General features: G+C 45.5%; 1 protein-coding gene across 3 annotated transcripts in view; it reads left to right on the top strand.

The window, feature by feature from the left end:
- The window catches only part of MDGA1 (MAM domain containing glycosylphosphatidylinositol anchor 1), a 369,996-nt gene that overhangs the window by 54,477 nt on the left and 294,884 nt on the right, over positions 1 to 20,635 (top strand). Inside the window, exons 1-3 of one of the 3 annotated variants that reach the window (XM_085858360.1) lie at positions 4,700 to 5,032; positions 5,194 to 5,347; positions 8,262 to 8,457. In XM_085858360.1, coding sequence (XP_085714486.1) covers positions 5,263 to 5,347; positions 8,262 to 8,457 — 281 coding nt within the window. In that variant the 5' untranslated portion in view covers positions 4,700 to 5,032; positions 5,194 to 5,262. Of the gene's footprint in view, positions 1 to 4,699; positions 5,348 to 8,261; positions 8,458 to 20,635 lie in introns of those variants that run through there. The other 2 variants (XM_085858361.1, XM_085858359.1) reach the window with 2 other exon arrangements.

The raw sequence follows: 20,635 nt of genomic DNA, 5'->3' as shown, positions 1-20,635 counted from the left end.
GCCACAGCGGATCATCCGTTATGATCCGCATACTGATTTGGCACAGGTTTTACGCCGGATGCTCTTCCTGACGCAAACCTCGTCGCCTCTTACAACACAGGGATAAAGATTGAGTTTCACCATGATTCCGGGCTGCCCTACACCCTCTCATAGCGTGGCCCAGCGCAGAGCTCCCGTCCTCAAGCGATCCTCCAACCCAAGCCTCTGAGTAGCCGGATTACAGGCGCACGCCACTACGCCCGGTTTTGTTATATATATGTATATATCCATCCATCCATCCATGTGCACAGTGTTGCACAGTGTTGGTGTTGGTGTTGCACACTCTGTGCACAGTGTTGGTGCTGCCTAAGCAGTCTCCTTGGCTATTGGGTACAATCCTGGACGACTCGCCACTCCGACACATATACATATATAAAAAATATATTTATACTGTTTTTGTTGTATATATGTTTTGTTGCTGTTCTGGAAACTGCATCTCTCCCATACCAATGGCAGCCAACATACAGTGGTCCCCAGTCAGTTATTTCATTAATGCACGTTCAGGTAGTCCCTTCCTTCTTGTCTAGTGGGTCGAACGGGACAGTGCGTTGTGTAAATCTCATAGCTCGATCTGATTAAGCCTCTGAACTTCATTCCTACTCTGCCTTTGTCTCTATTCCTGAGGCAAATCCAAGCAAGGGGTCCTCGCGTGAGCCAGAAGGCACTCCGCTCGGACACTCATTGGTAAAAACCACAGTTGTGCCCTTCGCATAAGAATGCGTCCTCACAAAAGACCAAGGGCAGCAGTGGAAGCCAACAATATACGCCAGCGCTGCATGGAACACATGCAGTACAGCGACGACCGCCCACCCACTGTTCAGGCGACCTAGAAGAATAACCAACATGACCGTGTTGCTGCACGAATGCCCTGGTGAGACCAGAAGGATAACCAACCCAACGGTGCACTGCAGGAATGGTGTGCCGAAGAAATAGATGGAGCAACACACCAAGTGCTAACAAATTACAGTATGCACGCGGCATGCTCTTCTTCACTCCGAGTCTCCATCTAATAATTATATCCAATCCTTTTCCCTCAATTCCCTGACACAGATCAGGGCTGGCACCGGCACACGACACCGCCTTTGATAAATGGCCACGTGCTTAATGGTGGTGGACCCACTTGCTGTCCTGGATAATTTGTTATTGCACATGGAGCAGGGCACGAGTGGCACACATTGTGTTCGGGTCTGCCCATGTGTTACCATAGCATCTTACCGTCGGTCTTCGCTGACCACCGTGGCCACGGGTGTCTCCCGCAGACAGCGAACGTCCTCTTGCCTCTCTGTCCGGTGAGGCTGCAGCCAGGCAGAGGCATGCTGTATTGTTGTGGAGCTGGGCGTCGGCGGCGAGCACGACCGCGAGGTGGGGCAGTAGGGTCGGCTCCACCGAACACCCGGAATCTAGATCGTGCTTCTCGGAGAACTTGAGAGCCACGGGTCACTTTCAGGACCGTGGTCGCCAATACTTCGGCGTGAGGTAGGGTCCACTTGTCTTACTCCAATTTACCTAAGTACTCACACCGTCCAACTACCAGGGAAACCACACCCTCGGCCGACTCTGTCCGATCCGAGTCGTGGTAACGGCTTGGATCCTGCGTAACCGAGTGGAGTTACCAGAGCCGCACCGGATCGAATGCACAATTTGCCGCTTCCCAATTTCTCAACACGCACCGTGCTAAGCCAATGAAAGAAACACAAAAACGAGCTGAAACATTCTACACAATAGATATTTATTTACAATAGGCAAGGATGGGAACACAGAAGAGCAGAGTTATCCGACTATAAAAGAAATGGAAATTTATACACAGGCACTTATACAGTTGCTACTTAAAGACGGGCCCACACACACACACACACACACACACACACACACACACACACACACACACACACACACACACACACACACACACACACACACACACACACACACACACACACACACACACAGACCCCAATGGTCTTTATTGAACGCTTCCAGCTCGAGGACAGGTGAGCTGGAGACCAGAGCCTGTGCTTGGACCTGTCCACCTCGTTTGGTCTTCGACGATCCGGCTCAGCGGGACTCGAACCCGCAACACGATGCCGCTCCAAGCATCAGGTACCGCGCTCTCCATCCGGCCACACACCAATCGATCAAGACCAAGGAGAAGATCAGAGGCGACGATGATCCAGCTTGGCGGGACTCAAACCCGCAACACGATGATGATAACCACCATGACGACAACCTCCACCACCTCTACCCTTTTACCACCACCACTACCCAGCCTGGCGTTTCTTGTATTCCTTTTTCCTCGGGGGTGAGCAAATCGCCGTCTGAGGTGCTCTCTACCCTCATTGGACGGGGCATCGTGGGAAGGTCTCTCTCTGTGGCCATCTCAATCCCATTGGCCAGGGTGCCGTGGGAAAGGTCGCTCTCTGTGGCAATCTCAATCCCATTGGCCGGGGTGCCGTGGGAAAGGGCGCTCTCTATGGAAATCTCAATCCCATTGGCCGGGGTGCCGTGGGAAAGGTCGCAATCTGTGGTAATCTCAATCCCATTGGCTGGGGTGCCATGTGAAAGTCGCTCGCTGTGGCATGATTGGACAATGGGCATGCCCCTGCCTTCCTGGGCGGAGTGCCTGTCTGAGGCAACGGAAATCTCCGCCCACGTACGTGGCCGAACGCACGTGGGCATTGGCGTCAGTGTGTGAAGTGGAGTGAAGGAGGTTTGTTGTAAACGAATCTCCGCAGCGCACACATGTAATTCCCGTTAGACACAGGTAGGGGCCCTAACTATAAACACACACTTACCGATATAACTGTTCTATAGGGACCTGAATGTTGAGTGCAGTAAACTTCCAAATTCGTAACAGTATGGCTCGGGCCACATGGCTTTATGACAGGCAGCGCATTGACCGGCGCTGACCGCTGGTCACTGTGGACGGCCCGGGAGTTCGGTGCAGGGCAATTCGTGTCACAGTGCTTGGAGCGAGACTATTCCGCAGTTTGGAACCATCTGGCCAGATGTAAAGTGGAGCTGCTTCTGGCCATCACGGCTGGCCCATGTGCTGGCTGGGTCCCAACCAGAGCGCCCGATTCGGGTGACGACACATCGCTTCGGGTCATCGCCCGCGCCTAGCACCATGGGGTCGACAAAAGGACGGGTCGCGGAGCCGCTGGTGTCGTTCCTGCTCAACGCTCCTGTCTGCTCGTTCCTGTCGGCTCGTCCTGCTCATCCTGGGCTAGTCGTCTTTCCAGTGTCGTTTCTGTCGGCGCGTCCTGCTCGTCCTGGGCTAGTGGTCATTTTTCCTGCGCTGCGTTCCCATCTGCTGGTCGATGTCAGTTCCAGTTTGAGTGCAGTTCGTGTCGTTCCCAACCGTCTCTGTTCAGTCCAAAATTCGACGCACATGTATTCCTTCTGAATTCGCACATGTATTCGACGCACATTTATTCCCCCCCCCTCCAAAAAAAAATTGTTAGAGAATTTTTTTTTGCATTTCTGCATGTTTTAAGTGATTATCAACCCCCCCAAAAAATTGTTACCCCACCCCCAAAAAAAGGGAAAAAAATTTATTTTGCATTTCTACATGTTTTAAGTGATTTCCAACCCCCCCCAAAAAAAAATTGAGAAAAAAAAATTAGAGAAAAAATATATATTTTTTGCATTTCTACATGTTTTAAGTGATTTCCAACCCCCTCCCCCAAAAAATTGTTTAAAAAAAATTTTTTTTTTTGCATTTCTACATGTTTTAAGTGATTTCCAACCCCCTCCCCCAAAAAATTGTTAGAGAAAAAGGTTTTTTTGCATTTCTACATGTGTTAAGTGATTTCCAACCCCCCCCCCAAAATAATTGCTCGAGAAAAAAAATTTTTGCAACCTTTTTTTCAACAAAATTTCGATTTCTTTTTCTTGCATTTCTACATGTTTTAAGTGATTTCCAACCCCCCCCCCCCCCCAAAAAAAAAAATGTTGGAGAAAAGAACTATAACTGTCAGCACTGTTGACATCATATTTAATGAATAAGATATAAGGTTCACTTGAGTGACCCCAGCAGTATTGGTGGTGGAGGTTTTGCACTCTCCCGAGTGCTCCCCCTCTAGTTTATACTGTTTTTGTTAGAAACTAGTGCGTGCCCATACGTGCATGGCCATACGTGCAAAGAAAAAAAAAATCTTTCAAACCGCGTGCCAGAAACAAACACACAGGCAGGCCGTTCCTTCGCTATCGCGTGCCCGTACGTGCGTGCCCGTACGTGCGTGCCCGTACGTGCGTGGCCATATGTGCAAAAAAAAAGAAGAGAAAAAAAAGAAGAAGAATTGTGACCTCAATTGTGATGTCATAGCACTGTGTCCTGTCATTGGTTTTGTAAATAAATGGCCATAACTTGGGAACCACTTGTCCGATTAATATCAAACCTTGAAAAGGCACATCCACAGGGTCCCAGCAATATACCTGGCAAGTTTCAATTAGATCGGATCAGTGGTTGTCGAGAAACAGCGGTGACAGACAGACAGACAGACACACAGAGATTGCTGGAATTTTATATATATATATATATATATATATATATATATATATATATATATATATATATATATATATATATATATATATATATATATATATATATATATGTAGTGGGAAGCAATAAGGATTTGTGGAGAACACAAGACCACAACATACAGTAACATATTTCGATGCTTGAAATTTAAACATGAAGTGGAAATGAGAGAAGATCTGTGGCTAGATCAGGATTGGTTTTCAAAAAGATGGGGCATGCCCTGTGAAGGCTGTGGGAACTGGATTGGGCGTATTCCTTTGGGGATGGAGGAGGGCTGCACAGTGGAAGGGGCGTTATAACCATCGTGCGCTGCGAGGTGTGCTGGCCACGCGGAGGGGCGTCCAGAGAGGCTGTCCCGTCCCACAGCTCTCATCGTGCTTCGTTAAACCGATGTGGCATTCAAGCCGTGCTACATATCCACCCAGTCACGGATATCGACGGACAAAAACAGTACGTCTCTGTTTCGGATCCACCTCACTTTTCCATCTCTCCATCATGACCCTCCGAGTTTGTTTCTCCCTGAACACCGCACACGAAGTTCTCATGCTGGAGCACGTAATGTGAGAAAGAAATACAATTAGCTGTGATTTGTTGCTCCAAACTGTCATCAGAATCCTCCATCGAGGGGTTCGATCTGTCGTTGAACGATCTGGTCATCTCTACGTTCTGCGAGCGGGGTCATGGATGCTTCCCAGTCTGCTTGGCAGCCGCTGCTTCTGCTGCTGCTTCTTGGAGAGGCCACCGCGGTGTCACATGGAGTTTATGGTACGGGAGGCCGATGGGTTTAGCGTTGCGTGATCTTTCGTGAGCTGAAGTTGTTGTTGCGATGTTCGTCCACAGCAGGAACAGGTCCTGCTGCGTTCCATGTACGATGATGGTGCAGTGATGGTGGGAAATCCCACCCTTGATCACGAGATTGCTACTCTGAGGTTCTGTAAATGCTGATGTGTGTTCGTGTATCGGTTTTTGAGAAATGGTCTAAATCGCATATCGACATAAACTGCGTGTTCATGTAACTGCATAAATGCTTAAGTGTGGAAATCTGCACCACTGAAAACCCCACTGGATTAGCCCAATCATTACAGATTCTGGTGCGTTAACCGAGTCATTACAGACCCCGAGTTAATTATAACAGACCTGGCTGGGTTAGCTTGATCGGCGAAGACCCATCCGATTCTGCCGAGTCAGCAGAGACTCAGCCGGCAGAGACCCGTCCGGCTCTGCTCGATCGGAGTACACAGATCGGTCGGATCTGCTCGATCGACATGCAGAGACCTGACCGGCTCTGCTCGATCGACATGCAGGGACCCGACTTGCTCTGCTTGATCGGCATGCAGAGACCTGACCGGCTCTGTTCATTCGGCAGACCCGACTGCCGCTGCTCTTTCGGCAGAGACTCGACAGGCTATGCTTGGTTGGCAGAGACCAAACCAGCTCTGTTCAGTCAGCAGAGACCCGACCGCCTCTGTTCAGTCGGCAGAGACCCGACCGCCTCTGTTCGGTCGGCAGAGACCCGACCGGCTCTGTTCTGTCGGCAGTGACCTGACCGGCTCTGTTCGGTCGGCAGAGATCCGACCACCTCTGTTCGTTCGGCAGAGACCCAACCGCCTCTGTTCGGTCGGCAGAGACCCGACCGGCTCTGTTCAGTTGGCAGTGACCTGACCGGCTCTGTTTGGTCGGCAGAGACCCGACCGGCTCTGTTCGGTCGGCAGAGACCCAACCACCTCTGTTTGGTCGGCAGAGATCCGACCACATCTGCTCGGTCGGCAGTGACCCGACCACCTCTGTTCGTTCGGCGGAGACCCGACCGGCTCTGTTCAGTTGGCAGTGACCTGACCGGCTCTGTTCGGTCGGCAGAGACCCGACCGGCTCTGTTCAGTTGGCAGTGACCTGACCGGCTCTGTTTGGTCGGCAGAGACCCGACCGGCTCTGTTCGGTCGGCAGAGACCCAACCACCTCTGTTTGGTCGGCAGAGATCCGACCACATCTGCTCGGTCGGCAGTGACCCGACCACCTCTGTTCGTTCGGCGGAGACCCGACCGGCTCTGTTCAGTTGGCAGTGACCTGACCGGCTCTGTTCGGTCGGCAGAGACCCGACCGGCTCTGTTCTGTCGGCAGTGACCTGACCGGCTCTGTTCGGTCGGCAGAGACCCGACCGGCTCTGTTCAGTTGGCAGTGACCTGACCGGCTCTGTTTGGTCGGCAGAGACCCGACCGGCTCTGTTCGGTCGGCAGAGACCCAACCACCTCTGTTTGGTCGGCAGAGATCCGACCACATCTGCTCGGTCGGCAGTGACCCGACCACCTCTGTTCGGTCGGCAGAGACCCGACCGGCTCTGTTCAGTTGGCAGTGACCTGACCGGCTCTGTTCGGTCGGCAGAGACCCGACCGGCTCTGTTCGTTCGGCAGAGACCCGACCGGCTCTGTTCAGTTGGCAGTGACCTGACCGGCTCTGTTCGGTCGGCAGAGACCCGACCGGCTCTGTTCGGTCGGCAGAGACCCAACCACCTCTGTTTGATCGGCAGAGATCCGACCACATCTGCTCGGTCGGCAGTGACCCGAACACCTCTGTTCATTCGGCAGAGACCCGACCGGCTCTGTTCAGTTGGCAGTGACCTGACCGGCTCTGTTCGGTCGGCAGAGACCTGACCGGCTCTGTTCGGTCGGCAGAGACCTGACCGGCTCTGTTCGGTCGGCAGAGACCCGACCGGCTCTGTTCGTTTGGCAGAGACCCGACCGGCTCTGTTCAGTTGGCAGTGACCTGACCGGCTCTGTTCGGTCGGCAGAGACCCGACCGGCTCTGTTCGGTCGGCAGAGATCCGACCACATCTGCTCGGTCGGCAGAGACCCGACCGCATCTGTTCGGTCAGTAGAGACCCGACTGGCTTTGCTCAATTGGTAATGCGAGCATGCTCAGTAACAAACTCTGTTAACTGGGTTTTGCCAACCAGTGGAAGCATTTATCTTCGTTTCCACTTTGTCATTAGAAATATGAGTAAGTTATTTCATCGAGGAAATTGTCTGATAGTTTAATTCAGGAGTGAGATTGATTTGATGGGAGTGGGAAAATAATTCAGCGAAAATAACCGTGTGAAGGGTTATTCGACTTGCCTTGGATTAAAAAATTTGAACTACTCATCCAATTATGTACAGAATAGAATACTGCTTTATATATGCTACAACTCCTCTGCAATTGTGTCCATGTAGGACAGTGACTCTGAACCTCTGAGTGGATTGTGTCATCGTTTGTATAAATTATTGGTGCGTTTTTTCATCGTTAACGTGGTGTGTGGTCCTTACCTGTTGCTGTGCTCACACCATGATGTGCCACTTCATGGGAGGGAAGGGGCGATCATGGAAATTTAAATCACAGTAGTTGGTGGGGTTGCACGTGAGAAGCAGAAAGCCAAGTGCATGCCACACAGGAGTCCAGTGCCTGGATCGAGTAGAAGCAAGTTTTTTTTTTATTTTTTTATTTTTTTTTAATCCCTGTTTAGAAGGGTCTATGAAAGTGGCCGATGTAGATCTTTCTCCATTTGAATACCTTTTTGATTTGTATCATTTAGTTACTGTATCACAGCAAGACAGAGGTAGAGAGGAAAAGTGAGTCATTGAATGATATGGAGACATATACAGAAGGTAATCCTATGTTTGATGGAATATCATCCTGTGTGTGACAGCTCCTGCTGCTGCTTACATTGAGGCCACAGGCGGGGCATGCTTCGTGCGGAAGGACGGTGTAACTGAGCGTGCATGTGTGGTGCGGGAGGGGGACACTCTTCGGCTCAAATGCATCATCTCCGGACACCCACGACCAAAGGCACGTCCTCTACACTTGAAACGCGACCACCAACTTCGGTCTACCACCGAACATCTGTGCGCACTTCAAAAAGTCGTTCTTTGAGTATAAGTTTGGTCGTTTCGTGTCGACTCCGTACGATGGTAATGTATTCCCAACGTTGGGTCCAAACATCAGCCGTTGAGGCATGAAGATGTGACATTTATACATGCAGATGGTACATGGATAATTTCACAGAAGGAAACACCACTGTACTTATTGTTGATATCGCAAGACAAGAGGAATACCAATTTCAATGTAATCGCTGTGTGCCATGAAAATGTTAAATTTTTAATCGTCATGCTTTGTTGGTTTTAAAATTAGATTTATTATCGGCACATTTTTTGTTCGGTTATGCGGGCTAGGTTATAAAATGAATGCAAGAACCTCGAGAAGCAGATATATCATCCTTAGCAACCGATAAAGTATAACGGTAACCCTGAATCCAATGCATCATCTTTCATCATACAACAAACAACCAATCATGTGTAACTTGTGATGTCGGTTTCTCACTAATATTCCTTCTTCTTCTTCTTATCCGTATTCTTGCAAATGCCAGCTTGGCTGCCAGGTAGGTATCATTTTGTTGAGGCACAACTATGCCTCTGATGCTGTGTCCCTATGCTGGTACTCATTTTGCCAACCTCAGAAGCATGACACACTGAGTCAACCCCACCTGTTGTTAATTCAACAGCCATGACACACTGAGTCAACCCCCACCTGGTGTTAATTCAACAGTAATTAGGGCTTGACCTCAGGATCCTAAGATCTTAAGCCAACCACCTTAACCACGAAGCCAACACCAGGTTTACGGATGTTGCTTGCAAAGTTCCAAGTAAAGCAACATGGTTTTTCTTTTTCGCTTATTTGTGTGTTCCGCAACTTTGTCACTTTGTTCTTCCAGTTCCAGAGAAAAAGAGCTGGGGAAGCAAATCCACAAAGTGAACAAATTATCTATGCAGGGCTCTCTCTGGTGCTCTGCCCAAAGGAAGATTCGGTGCTTCCAAGGGTGATTTGCTTTTGCCTTCCCAGCAATAGTTGGGCCAGGAATTTAGAACTTGTTCATGTCGCCGGCGATAACTCGCCAACTCTTCGCAAAAGACACTGTGGGATCTTTAGCATCCACCAACTAATGCCAGCAGCCGGGACGCCTGGCTTAACATCTATCCGAGGGATGGCGCATTTTGTGATGTGATGCCCTGCCTGCTGAACACCAATCCGACAGTTGAGACAGTCTGGTTGGAAATCGAACTCAGACGAGACAGCTATTTCTACACCATCCTGTTGGTCCAACGTGGGTTGACAAATTACGTTCCTGTTTGTGTGGCCATATTTAGTCCCCGATCAGTTTCACCGGAGGTGACTATAGCTTTGTTCTCCATCTGTCCGTCCGTCTGTTCCACTTGTGATTTTTCAGTCTTTTTTCCCATACCCTTTAATATGTTAAACTGAAACTTGGTACATGGATTTATTATGATAAGCTGCAGAACATGTTCGACTTTCAGGGCGTTTGATCCATTTTTCACAGAGTTATACCCTTTTTGGACTGAGGAAGTATCACTCGGGGACATGTCTTGGATAGCAATTCTTGGTCTTGTTCTGTATGCTCTACCACTCTTTTGCTGCTGTCATGTCTGGTGCTTCATCAACCTTCAATGAGATGAAGCTTATTCTAATGATGATCCTCTTGTATCACAATTAATTTAACTCTTTGTTTTGTCAAATTTTTTAAAAGGTTTTTCATTCCTGCTACCTTGTTTCAAAGACTTTTTTTTTTTAGATGAAAGTATGTATAAAGGCTAAAACATATTTCCAGCTTTGTGTTCAAGTCGAGTTAAGCTCAAAGTTACGCACTGATCCATTTACCTACCGATCTGTTTTTGTTTTTAATACTACGCAGGGTCGAAGGCTTGTTATGGAGCTGCCACACACACACACACACACACACACACACACACACACACACACACACACACACACACACACACACACACACACACACACACACACACACACACACACACACACGGACATACTGATGAGACAAACAGCCACTGAGCTTGGGTGAAGTGCCATCACCTGCTGGGGTACTCTGGGTATCAGTGACATCACGACAATGATGTCACTTTTCTCACTGCACTCATCAGGGCATTTCTTCACTTTCTTTTTAATTTACTTGGATTTACTTGGATATAAAAGCTGGAAGCGATGATTATTTGCCCCTCGTGACTGCGCTGATACATGTATTCCTCTGGTGGGGTTGGTACTTCAATGGATGATTTGCCCAGTGTACTTCCAGTGCTGACTTGAACTGGTTGACCGTTTTTGTGTTGACTGCTGTCTCAGGTAGTGAGTTCCAGTTGTTGATGCTTCTGACTGAGAATGCATTCTGCCTTCGTCTGGTTCTGCAGTTGTATTTCTTAATTTTCAGTCTGACCTCTGGTTCTCGACCCCTCATCCATCTGGAATAATTTCATGGCCTCCAGGTTATCAAACTTCTTTGAAGACCTGGATGAGTTCTGCTCTTTGTCTTCTATAGGCCAGTGTTGGTAATTTCAGAGCTATCAGTCTATCTGGGTATTCTAGATGTCGTAAATCAGGAATTAGTTTGGTAAATCTTTGTTGTACTTTCTCCATCAGGTTCTCATCCTTCTTGTATATAGGGTACCATACAGAGTTGCAGTATTCTAGCATAGGCTTCACAATGGTTTTGTAAAGTTGAAGAATTTCTTTCTGTTTGAGAGCTGAGAAAGATATTTTAATGATTCCCAGCTTCATGTTCCCTCTCTTGGCAGCATCAGCAGCATGAGTACTGCAGGTTAGACTTGTATCGAATATCATGCCAAGGTCCTTTTCCTTTTTCCCCTCCTTGACTTCCTTCTGCCCTGAATCATCTGACATAGAGTTTGTGTATCTCTGGTTTTTTTTCCTCCTATAGTGGTCTACTTCACATTTGGCTTCATTGAATGGTAATTGCCGCTTTCTGGACCATTCAGTGACAGCATCCAAGTCTCTTTGAAGGGTTTCGGCATTATCTTGACAGTCAACAACTCTGTATAATTTAGTGTCATCTGCAAAGAGCTTCGGATTTGAGTAGACATCCTCTGGAATATCGTTCATGAAGAGCATGAGCAATACTGGTCCCAGTAGACTTCCTTGTGGAATGTTGCTCACATCCACCCTGTGCGAGAACTTCCATCTCACTTCAACTTATTGTGATCATCCAGTCAAATACTCCTCTATCCTATTTAGTAGACATCCTTGAGGTTAGGTCAGGTATGGGAGCATGCGCCGGAACAGCGCAGCACTGTATCCACTTTTTGCCGGTACTCCAGGGGCCTTCATCTGGCCATCCCCCAGGCAGATGCCTGGCCCATCCCCATCTCCTTGAGATGCTGATCAACCTGCTGCAACCATGAGGCACGCTGTCGGCCCATTGGCCTTCTCCACTCATGAGGCTCCCTCTCTGAGAGAATCTGGTGAGCAGGATCAGCATCAGGAAAATGAGCCACGTGTCCATACAGCCGCAGCTGGCGCTCACGGACTATGCAGGTAACAAATCTCATTTGAGTCTCTCTCAGCAACCGCTCGTTAGACACAGTCTGACCAACGATAGCCAAGGATTCTCTGAAGAGACCTGGTACCAAAGGAATTAACTCTCCATCTCAGATCCCTGGTCAGAGTCCAAGTCTCATATCCCTAGACTGGAAGACTGGAAGCACTAAGGACCTGAAGACTTGGACTTTTGTCCTCCCTCACAGGTACTGACAGTGCTGTACCCCATGATCCAGTGAATCCATGACTCCTCAGGCCCAACCCATATGTCTGTTGACCTCTGGCTCACAGCCAGCAGAGACATAAATATCACTGCCAAGGTAAGTGAATCTCTCCGTGACCTCAACATCGTCTCCTCAAACAGGTACAGACAAGATCGCAGCATCCAAAATGTCATTGAAAGCCTGGATCTTGGTTTTGACCCAGGAAACCCGTAATCACAGCGGCTCCGTCTCCTCATTCAGCACCTTGGGGGGCCCCCAAAAGGATATCTAGAGTCTCTGCAAAGATGACTGCATCATGTGCGAAATCAAGGTCAGACACATTGACATTCCCAAATGATGCACCGCAGCTTGATCTCTCCGACATCCTCCCTAGAATCTAGTCAATACAAGCGCTGAAACCATGAACTAGCCACCTTAGTTCCATGACTTCTTGCAAAGTCAAGGAACTTAGTGCTATTCTGGTTCACAGTTCCATACCCATGGGGACCACCACATGTCTCATAATCATCCCTACCACTTCCAGTCAATGCACTAAAATCCCCCAAGACTAGAAGAGTATCTCGCCTGGGGCACTGATCAACCACAGACTCGAACGTGGCATAGAATGGGTCCTTCACAGTGAAATCACTCACCTCAGTCGGAGCATATACAGAGACCAGGGAAACGTCACCCAAGGAGTGTTGAATCCTTAGTCTCATCATACGTTGGTTGACCGTTGTTACCTCAATTATCATCAGAGTTAGATAATTGGACACAGCTACAGCTACTCCTTGGGCATGGTAACCATCAGAGTGACCAGATCAATAGTAGGTATAACCACCTGCCATGATCTCGCCGCAATCCGGTCTCCAAACCTCAGAGTGCTACAATACCGATGTCCAAATGCTTGAGTACAGGTGATCCTTCAATTCCATCCAACTCAAGTTTACGATGAAGGCGCTGGTGTGGCACACTGTCGAAGGCCTTTCGATAATCTAACTACATGCAGTCAATATTGTGTCCCCTGTCAAGATCTCTTGTCTGTTCCGTCCTCCAGTAGTTGAGTTGCACTCGATCTCCCACTGCAAAATCCATGCTGCTCTGTAATTAGTTAATAATTTTTGTCCATGTGTTTTATTAGGGCTTTTCTAATGATCCTCTCCATTAAATTGCACACCACAAAGGTCAGGCTTAGTGGTCTGTAGCTAGCTGGATTAGACTTCTTACCATTCTTGAAAATTGGACACTACAGCAGCTTGTTTCCATGCCTTTGGTACACTTCCCTCCCTCAAAAGTTTGGCGAAGATCATCCAAAGAGGTTCACAAATTTCTTCATGGGTTTCTCGCAGAACATGTGAGTGTATCCCATTTCCTCAGAAGGAATTTCCTTCTCCCACTTGGATACCAACCTTTGGGGATTGTTTGTTCTCTTAACCTTTTAACTGCTGAACACCAAGGAAATCAGCAGCACGTACCATTTTTTCAGTCTTTGGTAAGACTCGGCTGGGGTTTGAACCACTGACCTCCCAGACTTGGAGCAAACACTCTTTTATAACACCATTGGTTCTGGTTGAATGTCAAGCTCAGAGAGTTGCAAGACCCCTTTAACCATTTTTATTCAACAGTTAAAGAAGCTTACTGAGCTTGACAAACATTCTATAGTCAATGACCAAGTTATCATCCAAAGCTTGACAAACATTAGACTAAGCTATGAGGAGCAGCTGAAGGAGACAGGACTTTACACATTAGAAAGGATGTGATTACGAGTGGATCTGATTGAGAGGTTTAAGATAATGAAGGGTATAACAAAATAAGTGCAGAAGAGTTTTTCAGCAGAATGCACAGTGATAGGACATGGAGCCACAGCTTAAGAGGAGAGTTAGGACAGCATTAAGACTTGGGTCTTTCACTCAGAGTGAGTGGTTACTGCATGGAAATACGGAATGGTCTCCCTGGAAAGGTAGTGGCAGCAGAAGCAGTCGAAAAATTAAATTGGAATTACATAGGTTCCTGGTTGCATTGGAGATAGAGGGGTATTGGGATATTGTTAGGACTTGTTGGTTGGTGATGGTTTCTGATGTTGTTGTAGTGCAGGCATGATGGACCGAATGACCTATTTCTGCACCGTGTGTGTGTGTGTTTTGTGTAATATTTTTGCAACATTGCAGGTACAGTGATGGCTTAGATGTGAAGACCCTGATTTGGTAATCCAGAGGTTCTGGGTTCAAATTTGACTGAAAACAGCAATGGCATTAATGATTTTGATTGTAAACTTATGGAACAGTGCTAGTCAGGAGAATGACTATGCTACGAGCAGATTGTTTGGAGAAACCCATCTGGCTTCAGGGACTAGATATACAGATTCAGAACCAACCTACCTGCCTCAGCATTTTATGGTTAACTTAATGCTCTCAGATGGGCACTAAAATGCTACCTATGAAAACAGGCAACACTGTTGAATTGCTCAAATGATTAATCTTTATAGATTCCTCCATGTTATCTCCAATTTCTTTTTTATAGTCTCTAGTTTCTAATTTTAGGCCAAAATTTGTTTTTTGGCTGTCGTTGATCCTACTATATCATGGAGTATGGAAGTAATCCATATAGAGGGATGATATGAGAAAAAAAATGACCACCCATTCAAATGTGTACATAATGATATGCTCACAAACTATTAAAGAGTGAAGTCGTAAGCATTTAAAAGCCATAACTTTTATTCTTGAGCATTTTCTGAACTACTAAGACTTAAGAAGACACCAGAATACATTACTAAAGCACAACGAGAGATTGCTAAATTGCAATTTTGTCCATCTTCCTCCATCTTTGTTTTCTTCTTCTCCTCTTCTCCTCTTCTCCTCTTCTCCTCCTCTTCTCCTCTTCTCCTCTTCTCCTCTTCTCCTCTTCTCCTCTTCTCCTCTTCTCCTCTTCTCCTCTTCTCCTCTTCTCCTCTTCTCCTCATTCTTCTCATTCTTCTTCTTCTTCTCATTCTTCTTCTTCTCATTCTTCTTCTCATTCTTCTGCTTCTTCCCCTCTCAAAACAATGTAAAACTGTAGCCAAACCTTTCTTAATAACCGCTGAAGCCATGATTGCGATTGCAATGCGATGAAGTTACTTTGTCTCTGGGCTGGTGCACGCAATCCAAAATTTAAAAATATTGTATATCAACCATTAATTGTTTTATTAGGAAATGAAATCAAATGTAAATGTGGACTCAACCAAACCAGGCCAGGATCATGGGAGGAGGGAAAATGGACAGTAGACAGAACCATTCCAAAAGCAATACATATCCAAACCATTCCCCAAATCAACTGAAACAAGTATTAAAACAATTTAATAACATAGATGGATTTAATCCATTCCAAAACAACTATATATATATATATATATATATATATATATATATATATATATATATATATATATATATATATATATATATATATATATATATATGTGTATATATATATATATACAGTATATACAAACATTAAGCTTTTTTTTTAACAGTACTCACATCGTTTCGCATTTGTGGTAATCCACATGGTGGACTGAACCAAAAGCCAGGATTCAGGATTGGGGGGCGGTAGAATGTACCATAAGCCAAATTTTGTAACATGGATGGACTGAATCCATACCAAAATAACAAAATATATAAAACATAAATCAGTTTATCTACTACTAGCAGGGTGTGCTTACACATTGTGTAAGCATACGAATGGTCCTTCCCCATTGCCTCAGGTCGCTCACCTGCATTTTATTTTTCACTTATTTATTTTCATTTATTTATATTTTCATTTACGGATGCTTTCCGATGTTTCTGTGATTTCTCCTGGTGTATTGGCTTCATTATCCATCGGCACACAAAATGTTAGCTCTCTACGTCAACCCGGAAGGTACCGATCTTTAATATCAGTCAGTCAGTCAGCAGTGAGTCAGTTAGAAAGAGCTTTATATATGATATAAATGGATGAGGTGTGTGTGTGTGTGTGTGTGTGTGTGTGTGTGTGTGTGTGTGTGTGTGTGTGTGTGTGTGTGTGTGTGTGTGTGTGTGTGTGTGTGTGTGTGTGTGTGTGTGTGTGTGTGTGTGTGTGTGTGTGTGTGTGTGTCATACTTTTTGTGTTTATTAATTATGTAAACCTATTCATTAATTACGCAATATTGGAATGCACCTTTTTACGGACCTAAAGGCACTAAGGACCAAAAGTCCCAAAAGGCACCGAGGACCAAAAAGACTCGGACTCAAAAGTCCCCAAGAACCCAAAAGACCCCGATGACCCAAAAGACTCCAAAGACCCAAAAAATTCCAAGGACCCATCAGGCTTCAGATGGGTCCTTGGGATCTTGGACTCAATGACCCAGAAGACCCAAAAAAACCCCTAAGACCCCGTGAAACCTTTAACACTCTACTATAAATGGATGAGGTGTGTGTGTGTTTTTGTGTGGGGCGTTTTTTTGTGGAGTTCTCCGAGAACGTTCTAATGTGGAATGTGATGCACCAAAATGATTATCATGACCTCCTGAGTTGATTAGGCTAATTAACTACTCAAAAAATCCATTAGAATTCCCATGTTTTAAATGCATGCTATGTTAAGGTATATAAATCAGCTTAACATGTCCTTCCACCACGGCATAGCATTCTAATTACAAAATAAAGAACAAAAACAACGATAACACTGGAACAAAACATATATTAAGAAATACTAATAATGTTTACAACGACAATAAGAAGAGTGGATTCATATGGCAATAATAATAATGAACATATAATCCCCATGCTGGCCTCAAGCACATCTGGGCTTAGTGAAAGGCAAGCTACTGCTGAAGCAGTACAGCTCATGATCGAGCAACAAAAGTAAAATGTCAAAAGATGTCGTGATGGTAATCCATAAGAGGATTGTGGTGTCATATTGTGGCATCGTAATGTGGCGTCATTCCGACATCCCACTATGTTTTTACATATATACACTACTGGTCAAAAGTTTTAGAACACCCCCATTTTTCCAGTTTTTACTGAAATTTAAGCAGTTTAATGTTTCAATATACTCTGAAATTAAAGCATTGAACAAATAAGCAATTGCAGATAAAAAAGAAATCATGGAATTCACCCTTCTGTCCAGTTCATCCCAAACCAGCTCGATGAGGTTTAAGTCTGTAGACTGTGCGAGTCATTCCATGATTTGAAGCCTATCGTCTTGTTCTTTTCGTCTTAGGTAGTTCTGACATAGCCTTGAGGTATGTTTTTGGTCATTATCTTGCTGTAGGATGAACCCCTGACCAACTAGGCGTAGACCAGAGGGTATTGCTTGGCGCTGCAAAATGCTGTGGTTGCCCTTTTGGTTTCAGGGTGCCAGTCACTCTGTGCAAGTCGCCGACTATGGATCCAGGAAAAGATCCCCAGATCATCACGCTTCCTCCTCCATGTTTGACAGTTGGTGTCACACACTGAGGAACCGTCTTTTTGCATACTTGACGGCGTACAAAAACCCTGCGTGATGAACCAAAGATTTCAAATTTGGATTCATCGATCCATAAGACCTTCTTCTAGTTTTCAGTAGTCTACTGGTGGTGCTTCATGGCCCAGGCAAGCCTCTTTTTCTTATTTTGCCATATTAGCAATGGCTTTCTTCCTGCCACTCGACCTGTCAAACCTGCAGCTCAAAGTCTTCTCTTCACAGTTGAAACTGAGACTTCCTTACTTCGACCAGTGTTTAGCTGTGCTTGAAGCTGCTGTCCTGTGAGCTGCTTATCACGCAAGCTGTTGACTCTCAGAAACTTGTCTTCTGATTGTGTTGTGGCTTTGGGTCTGCCAGACCTCTTCCTGTCAGAGTTTCCTCCAGTTTCCAAGCACCTTTTGATGGTGTAGGAAACTGTACTCACTGACACCTTGGTTCCTTTGCAATTTCTCTAAATGAAAGACCTACACTTTGAAGAGTTATAATGGTCTGTCTGTCTTCCTTTGCGAATTGTCTTTTTCTCACCATTATGATAGCAATTTAGTACTTCCTGCAGTGCAATATTGTCCAAATAATACTTCAGAGCGTGTAGCAACACAGTCTGTTCCAACACTGCATTTATACAGACAGAGGGTTTGTAATTGCATCAACTTTCAAGGCTTAATTTACTTCCATTGCTGCAGAACAGCTGCAGTTGCTAACCCATTACTTGTTCCCTCAAAAGGGCCTTTTTTAACAAGTGAAATTTACATTATTTTTCAGTTTTTGGTAGTCTAAACTTTTTTTTAACCTCTGGCAGTTTTATGCTTGGCTTTTTACCATTTCAGGTTATTCACTGGACTTGAATTGCTTAAATTTCAGTAAAAACTGGAAATTGCGGGTGTTCCAAAACTTTTGACCGGTAGTGTATGTATATACGAGGTGTGTTCAAAAAGTATCCAACCTTAATTTTTCGTGCGTAAACAAATGAAGCGCGGGAGGCATGGTTTGGTGCACGTATGTCGGTGATCCTAATCTGTATGCGTGAATATTTTCCCGCCTGCAGAAGCTGTCAGTCGCCGACAAACCGCCGATGAGTGAGGACGTGTAGGTGAGCGCCGTCGGATTTTCGTTTTTGACAAAATGACGGATAACTGTGGTCTCATCGCCAGTGATCACTGTGTTGAAGAAGTTGGGATCGCTGTTCACAGTCTCCAGCATGTCTTGTGCGATCTCCAAACGGAGTTGCTTCTGCTCGATCGTTAGCAGCTTTGGCACGAACTTCGCTGAGATTCTCCTTCAGCCCAAATCCGCAGTCACAATGGAATGAACGGATCCAATGCTGATGCCCGCCTCGTCTGCAAGTTCTCTGATCGTGATTCGACGATCCTGCATCAGCAGGGTCTTCACGTGGTCAATGACTATCTCATTTCGGGATATTGAGGGCCTACCAGAACGTGCTTCACTTTCCACTGATGTGTGACCATCTTTGAAGCAGTTGTACCACTCTTTTATCTGTGTGGTGCCCATTGCTTCATTCCCGAAGGCATGTTGAATCTTGCGGATCGTTTCCACTTGGGAATCGCCAAGCTTTACACAAGATTTGATGCAGTAGCGTTGTTCAAGTTTTTCCACCATTTTGTCTAAAACGAAAATCCGACGGCGCTCACTTACACTTCCTCACTCATCGACGGTCTGTCGGCGACTGACAGCTTCTGCTGGCGGGAAAATATTCACGCATACGGATTAGGATGCCTACATACGTGCACCAAACCACGCCTCCCTAGCTTCATTTGTTTACACACGAAAAATTAAGGTTGGATACATTTTGAACACACCTCGTGTGTGTGTGTGTGTGTGTGTGTGTGTGTGTATGTGTGTGTGTGTGTGTGTGTGTGTGTGTGTGTGTGTGTGTGTGTGTGTGTGTGTGTGTGTGTGTGTGTGTGTATATAATCTTCTTCTTTCGGCTGCTCCCGTTCGGGGTCGCCACAGCGGATCATCCATATGATCCGCATAGTGATTTAGCACATGTTTTACGCCGGATGCCCTTCCTGACGCAACCCGGTCACCTCTTACAACACAGGGATAATATATATATACATATATATATATATATATATATATATATATATATATATATATATATATATATATATAGGTATATGTATATGTATATGTATATATATGTATATATATATATATATATATATATATATATATATATATATATATATACATATATATATATATATATATATATATATATATATATATATATATATATATATAAAACTCCTTGACTGATTTGGATGAGATTATCAAAAGTTAGTTTTATATTAAATCATGCTTGATGAAAATTGTCATCATTACCATTTTATGCTGTCTTCCATATTTTTAACCATCTTCTCCTTTTGTAATGTCATTCGTATTGTAACAATAGCTCAAAACATCGGAGCACACCTTTCCACCATTGGCTGTCTTCAAAAGGGCAAGGCAGTTATCTCAAAGAGCACCTGTGACAGCAATCAATCGATCAAAGCTAACGAGTCAAATTAGGCCTTAATGACCTCTGTTGTCTTGCATTGTTCAGTCATTAACAGTATGACACGATGGTGCAGAGGTAGCATACTTACCTTTGAGCTGTCACATTTGGGTTGGATTATTGGCCAGAATATAAACCGTCAGATTGCAGGCATAGTGTTGCATAAAATGAGCGTGCTGTCCCTTGGATGGACGTTCAGCTGGAGACCCATCTGCAAGCATTGTATGATGGATGTTAAAGATTCCATGGAGGCATTTGACAAAGTAGACGAGCTATTACCGATGCCCTGAACAAATTCCAAAATGATTGTCCTAACCTACAGGGAGCAGTACATCAGCAGCAGAGTTGCGCTCCCAACAATGATGCAAATCAGCGGCAATATAATAATTTTGAATGGTAAGAACAAAGGGCAATGGGCAGTCACAAGTCAGCGGGAATTTCAAAAGACCCCAGTGAAAAGATAAGGTCTACACATAATGTGCT

Source organism: Eptatretus burgeri, chromosome 15 (genome assembly GCF_056783735.1).
Source record: "Eptatretus burgeri isolate ZD-2024b chromosome 15, Ebu_testis_v1, whole genome shotgun sequence".
Lineage (NCBI taxonomy): Eukaryota > Metazoa > Chordata > Myxini > Myxiniformes > Myxinidae > Eptatretus > Eptatretus burgeri.
Note: the sequence above shows the minus strand (reverse complement) of the source record. Positions and strands in the feature narration are given on the sequence as shown.